The 7,165-nt window shown below is 42.5% G+C and overlaps 1 protein-coding gene across 1 annotated transcript; it reads left to right on the top strand.

Annotated features, from left to right (window-relative positions):
- Positions 1-3,572: 3,572 nt before the first annotated feature.
- On the top strand, positions 3,573-7,165 carry NPPB (natriuretic peptide B). The gene is made up of 3 exons (XM_051991401.1): positions 3,573-3,920; positions 4,314-4,581; positions 6,172-7,165. The coding sequence occupies exons 1-3, from the start codon at positions 3,801-3,803 to the stop codon at positions 6,189-6,191; spliced, it is 408 nt and encodes a 135-aa protein (XP_051847361.1). The 5' UTR covers positions 3,573-3,800; the 3' UTR covers positions 6,192-7,165.

The following is a 7,165-nucleotide window of genomic DNA, read 5'->3' on the forward strand; positions in this document are numbered from 1 at the left end:
AATAAAGGAGTATTGGCTAGCATAATTAGAAGGCTATCTGCCTTTGAATTACCATCAAAAATGGGACCTGGAAGTCCACTATGAGAGTGGACATGCAACATATAAATCTTACCTGGATGCTTTCTCACTTGCTCTTGAAGTTCCTTAAAGAGCTAATATATATTAGAGGCTACAAATTTTATTTGGGCTGTGGCAGTTCTTTGTATCACACCTACTGAATAGGCCGAATCAGCTATTATATTTATATCTCCTGGATAATAAGTAAGAGATAGAATGATTGCATACAATTCATTCTGCTGAGTGGACTGAAAAGGAGTTCTGACTACTCTCTTTATAGTTGTCATGAGAGCATAAAGTGCAAATATTATGTTTGGATGCATCTGTAAAGATAGTTGGTCCTTTAAGAGGAACTTTAGAAACCTTTTCTTCAAGAATCCATCGCCAATTATGTAATAGTCTGGTTATCTTTAATGGAGACCCGTCTGTAAAATTTGAGCCATGGCTAATAAAATTTGCCACTCTGGGATGCTTTCATAGCATACATAGCATATAGTATACTAATACTATAGCATTAGTATAAAAGGTGTCTATCTTGTCAGGTCTTATCCCAGATAATTGTACTGCTCGCTTAATGGTCTTTAATCAAATTCTAGTGACAAGCACTGGGTAAAGAGTAAGGCTTTGTTCTGGTTGTGTTGGGAGGTTCACCCACTCTATCACACTGTCTCCTTGGTGAAGTACTGCTGTGGATGCCTCTTGTGCAGCAAAAATGGATATTTCCAAGGGGTTTTGAGTGATTCTTTCAACCACATTGGATAAAGCCAGTTCAACTTCTCTCAAAGCCTCTTGAGCTTCTTTTGTAAGTTGGCATGGTGAGTTTAAAGCACTGTCTCCCCTTAAAATGTCATATAATGGTTGTAATTGATAAGTAGTCAAGCCTAACCCTGGACATATCCATTGGATATCTCCTATCAATTTCTGAAAGTCATTTAAGGTGTTTAGTTTCTCTGTTCTTAAGGAAAGTTTTTGTACTTTTAGCACCTTAGAGTATACTTCATATCCTAAATATTGAAAAGGAGCATGTCTTTGAATTTTTTTCTGGAGCTATGTGCAATTTGTAATTCCTTAGTGTTTCCATGGTCTTCTATAGACATGCTTCTAACATTTGTTCCTCAGGTGCACATCCCAATATATCATCCATCCATGTAATGTAATAACATAACTTTTGGAAATGCTTTTCTTACTGGAGTAAGAACAGCAGCAACATACATTTGACACATAGTAGAGCTGTTTTTCATTCCCTGTGGCAAAACTGTCCCTTCATATCCTTTATAAGGCTCAGCTAAATTAATGCTGGGCACCGAAAAGGCAAATCTTTTCATATCCTCCTTATCTAGAGGGATAGAATAGAAACAATCCTTAATATCTATAACCCAAAGAGGCCATTCTCTAGGCAATTGAATAGGAGATGGAAACCCAGGCTGAAGAGTTCCCATAGTTTCCATTTGTTCATTTACCTTTCTTAAGTCAGTAAACATCCTCCATTTTCCAGATTTCTTTCTTACAAATACTGAGGAATTCTAAGAACTTAGAGAAGGTTGTAAGTGTCCTTGGTCAAGTTGCTCCTGTACTATATCTAATAAGGCCTAAATTTTATTGCATTTATTAAGCACCTGCTACATGTTCCAGGCACTTTGATAAATACTGGGGAAACAGAGAAAGACAAAAGACAGGCTTTGCTCTTGAGGAGTTCACAGTTTACTAGGGAGGGCATTGCAAACAATTGTGTATAAGCTAGTTATATACAGGATAAATTGGAGAGAAATTCAGAGTGAAAACAAAGAGAAGGGAAATGGGAGAGGGGATTAAGGAAAGGAGTCAACAGTGATTTCAAATCTAGAGCTCTTTCTTTGCTCTCCATGATTCATGAAAGGCATGAGTGATTTTATCCCTCATTTTTGCTTTTCAAAATTCCAGTAATAAATTATGTCCCTTAAGGGGTAGTGCAACAATCTGGAGATTACCTATAAGAGTGATATTGTAGAATCAGAATGCAATTTCTGGAAAACCTACATCTGTACCTGTGGGGTGAAGGTGGGGGAGTGATTTGGCATTTGATCACTTTCCTGACTTCTGTGGCTGCCCACTACTTGGATTTGTTTGTTATTCAACTAGGTTCCACAATGTGATACAGTTCAGGAGGTTTTATGTGTATTTGCAGCCACACACGTAACTCACTGAGAAATGGCCCTCCAGCACCGTGGACAGCACAGAAGGCCCAATTCCAGAGGGCCTTTGCTTTGGATATGACAAGCTGAGGCAGGACAGACCAGTACTGAAAGGGGAGAATACTGAATTCCTGACCACAGTGCCCCCAAATCTCTTTCCTTGAAGCAGGAAGCAGATTTCATATGACAAGAAGAGTGAAGGTGTGCCTGGGGGAAAAGAGGTGATTAGCAGTGTAAATGACCTCAAGAATGTGATCTGCTCTTGGTCAGCCTCTTTTGGCTCTTTCCCTTCCCTCCCCAAAGGGGGTCTCCTCCCAGATACCTTCCCTCATCCCGTCTTCAACTAAATTCCTCTCAATTAATTCTTTTTTATTTTATTTAATATAAATATTTTAATTTTCAAAACATATGCATGGATAATTTAACAACATTGACCCTTGCATAGTCTTGTGTTTCAGATTTTCTCCTCCTTCCCCCATCTCCTCCCCTAGTTGGCAAGCAATTCAATATATGTTAAACTTGTTAAAATATATCAAATTATATTTATATATATATGTAATTCTCTTGCTGCACAAGAAAAATTAGATCAAAAAGAAAAGAAAATGAATAAGAAAACAATGCAACTGAACAACCACAAAAAAAGTGAAAATGCTATATTGCGATCCACACTCAGTCCCCACAATCCTCTCTCAGGATGTAGATGGCTCTCTTCATCATAAGATCATTGGAACTGGTTTGAATCAATTCATTGTTGAAGAGAGCCATGTTCATCAGAACTGATAGTAGTATAATTTTGGTGCCGTGTACAATGATCTCCTGGTTCTGCTCACTTCACTCAGGATCAGTTCATGTAAATCTCTCCTCAATTAACCCTTGTAGCACCTTTGAAAGACGAACCAGTTTGGGGTGAGTGGGAGATTAGGGTTGTTACGCCCTCTTCATTCCCATACCTGGATTACTTTCTCCCCTTCCTCTATTCAAGAGAGGACTTACTGTCGTACTTGTGTGTACCTGTGTGTTGCGGTGGGGTATCCCCACAGTTTCCTTGCCTTTGGGAAATTTAGGAGCAAGAGAACATAAAAGGGAGGGTTTTTAAAAAATCTCCAAATCCTGTACATGTCTCCTTCCCGCGTCCCTATCCACCCTACCCATCTAGCCCGTTTCTATACAAGGGCATCTCTCTCTCTCACACGGGTCCCTCACTCCCACCCCCTTCATTCAGCTGAGACCCGAGTTAGGAAGAAGAGGGGAGAGGCGTGAAGGGGGGCGGGGTGCAGACACTGTGTGAGACGGTGGGGGCGCATTTTCGGGTCTTGAACTCAGCGAGGTCGGAATGTGCTGATAAGTCCCAGATAACTCTGGGACTAAGAAGGGCGGAGGCAAGGCAAGACTGGGCTCGGCTTGCAGCCACTGGGGATAAAAAGGGACTGAGCCAGCGAGTGGCCAGAGAAAGCCACAAGTGAGGAGAGAGGAAAGGCAAGGCAGCATCTTCGTCGGGAGCAGCAGCAGCAGCAGCAGCGTTAGTAGTAGCTGAGGTTTCTCCTTCACCTTCCAGCCCACTTCTTCCAAAACATGGACTCCCAGAAAGCGCTACCCAGCATCTTGCTGCTGCTGCTCCTTCTGCAGCTCCCAGGCAGCTTCCCCCTTCCCCTGGAGGGACCTCGCCAGGTCCGGGAGCTGACCGGGGTCCAGGTGAGCACGGACGATGTTCTCCGGCAATCTGGCCAAAAGGGAGAGCCCAATGTGCTTTCGCTTCCACCTTCTCGCTCCCAGAGTTCTACAGAAATCCTGGGAGGTGACGGGTAAAGGACTGGGATCGAGAGCATGAGGGGGAACCTTTCGACGTGGGTCGGGGTCCCAACCTCTGTTTCCGAAAGGATCAGAGACTGGCCAAGCCTACAAGCCGTCAAAAGTCAGCAGAATGGCCCGGATAGAAGTCCGAGTAAACCTAGATTTTCATTGGCGGCACACTGGGCGCCTGCGGGAGCTTGGGGGAGGCGGGGGAAGGAGGGAAGGAAGAATTGATCCTCAAGGGGGTTCACAGTCTTTGCTAACTTGTCCCTTTTACTCCCGCCATCCTCCCAGGAACTGCTCTACAGACTAAAAGACAAGATCTCAGCTCTGGAGAAGTTGGATTCGGAGGAACCTGAGCAGCGGAAGCAAGAGACTCGGGGAGAAGTCCGGGAGAACAGAAAGCTTCAACTGCAGCCGGTGCCAGAGAGCAGCCGTGACTATAGGATCCCCGCCTTCCAGGCCCTGCATGGTCTGCAGACCCCTAAAGTGATGCGGGACTCAGGCTGCTTTGGCAGGAGGCTGGATAGAATCGGCTCTCTCAGCGGCCTGGGGTGCAATGGTAAACAGAAGCCTTTTCTCTACCCCCCACCCCACCCCACCCCTATCTCCCTTCTGGCTAATCTCACCCGGCAGCGTTCCCCTCCCCCCATTCCCAGTCACACAAGACCTTCTCTTCAAGTAATCATTCACACCTAAACTCCGTTTCATTTCCAGACTTAGTGACCAGAGCAGAGAATTGGGAATGGAAGGGTCTTATAGAGGGAGCAAGATCACAAGGGTACCATTCAGAGCCACTCAGCATGGCCCCCACCGCCAAGGCTGGAACAAAAGAGAAACAGAGGGAGGGGGGGCTGCTCTGTTCCCTGGGGAACAGCAGAAGCTGATAGCAAAGATGCTACATGGAGAGGAGAGGAGGAATTCAAGAGAGAGATTCCTGCAGCCACTTTCTTATGTGTTTGGTTTTTAATTTTTCCTTCTTTTCCTTTAGGATTAATTGGCTAGTGAGTTTCCCCCACTGGAAAGGCACAAGGCCAATAGAAAGACATACTCAGGAACTAGAACCCTTTGAGAGAGAACCTTTCTGGCCCCAGAGACCTACCTTCTAGTACTAGGTCTTTTCTGTTCAAATTTAGAAAGGCTCCCTGTATGTAGCATGGAAGTTGCTGACTCCCTTATAACATGGTTATTTATTTTTTTTATCCTTATCCTTTTTTCTGAACCAGTGAAAAGATCCCTGGACATGGAGTCCGGGGATTTGAGTTTAAATTCCAGTTTCCTTCCATTTGTGACTTTTTGGACAAATCACTTAATTTTTCTGTACCTCAGTTTTCTCATCTGTAAAATGAGAGGGTTACACTCAATGACCTTTAAAGCTCCTTCCAACTTTGGGTCTGTGATTTTACAATCTGGCCAGTGAAACATCTCATGATCCCCTTTTATTCTTCTCTTTTGTTTGTATCTTAAGCTTATCACTGCCTTCCTTTTTCGGAGATATTGTTTAGCTCTACTAACAACCCTTAGGGTTAAAGAGGCTGCAATATTTTATTATTTCCATGATTTAAACATCCAAGCTTGAAGTGTCCCAACTGCTAAAAAGGTTGAGTACTATTTCTTTCAGGCAGCCCTTGTGAGAGGACTAAGGGTTCACTCATCTTTTGCTTCCTAGTCATTCCCCCAAGCTTCTCAGAGCTGCAAAAGCAGGTGAAATCATTCAGTTGGGGCGTTATTTCTGTTTTTCTGAGGAGGCATTGAGGTTAAGAGGGATGAAAAGAGCAGAATGAGTTGAAGGAGGCATTATGGTTTGGAGACTGGGACAGGAAAAGCAATAAAGAAAGAAAGGGAGAGGCAGATTTCACCTTGACGCCAAGAAAAAACTGTCCAAAAGCCAAATGGACTTCCTTGGGAAGTAGTGAGTTCTCTTTTACTAGAGGTCTTTAAGTAGAGGCTTGATGATCATTTTGGGGACAGGGTTCTTATTCAATTTGGATTAGCTGGCCACTGAGGTCTCTTCCTACTCTGAGAATTTATATCCCCATGAATTAAAACAAAACAAAGTAAAACCCAGAGAGAGAAAAATTAAAAAGCCTATATTCTACCTCTGCTCTGAACCTCCCCCGAATAATCTTATTTCTCTCTTTTTCTCCCCCAGTTGTGTCAAGAAGAAATTAAGAAGTCCCAGCTGCCTACTTCCTAACATCTAATTCTTGCTGGGCTTTTCCGCCCCCTCAAAATGACACCTATTTATTTATTTATATTTATTTATTTATTTGGTTGTTTTGTATAAACTGGTTTCTTACTTTTGAGCATGAAAAATTCATGATTAAATAAAACCAGCCTAATTTCCTTTTTATTTTGGAGTTATTATTCTTGGAGCATTAAAAAAAATCCATTACTATGCTCAAAAAGTTATCAAACTGTGCATAGCCTTTGATCCAGCACTGTTTCTACTGGGCTTTTATCCCAAAGAAATTTTAAAGAAGGGAAAGGTGTATGTGCACGAATGTTTGTGGCAACCCTGTTTGTAGTGGCCAGAAACTGGAAACTGAGTGGATGCCCATCAATTGGAGAATGGCTGAATAGGTTATGGTGTATGAATGTTATGGAATATTATTGTTCGGTAAGAAATGACCAACAGGATGATTTCAGAGAGGCTTGGAGAGACTTACATGAACTGATGCTGAGTGAAATGAGCAGGACCAGGAGATCATTATATACTTCAACAACAATACTATATAATGATCAATTCTGATGGACGTGGCCCTCTTCAACAATGAGATGAACCAAATTAGTTCCAATAGATCAGTAATGAACTGAACCAGCTACACCCAGCAAAAGAACTCTGGGAGATGACTATGAACCACTACATAGAATTCCCAATCCCTCTATTTTTGTCCGCCTGCATTTTTGATTTCCTTCACAGGCAAATTGTACAATATTTCAAAGTCCGACTCTTTTTATACAGCAAAATAACTGTTTGGACATGTAACATATTGTATTTAATTTATACTTTAACATATTTAACATGTATTGGTCAACCTGCCATGTGGGGGAGGGGATGGAATAGGGGAAAGGAGGGGAAAAGTGGAACAAAAGTTTTGGCAATTGTCAATGCTGTAAAATTACCCATGCATATAACTTGTAAA

The sequence above is a fragment of the Antechinus flavipes genome, chromosome 3 (genome assembly GCF_016432865.1).
Source record: "Antechinus flavipes isolate AdamAnt ecotype Samford, QLD, Australia chromosome 3, AdamAnt_v2, whole genome shotgun sequence".
NCBI lineage: Eukaryota > Metazoa > Chordata > Mammalia > Dasyuromorphia > Dasyuridae > Antechinus > Antechinus flavipes.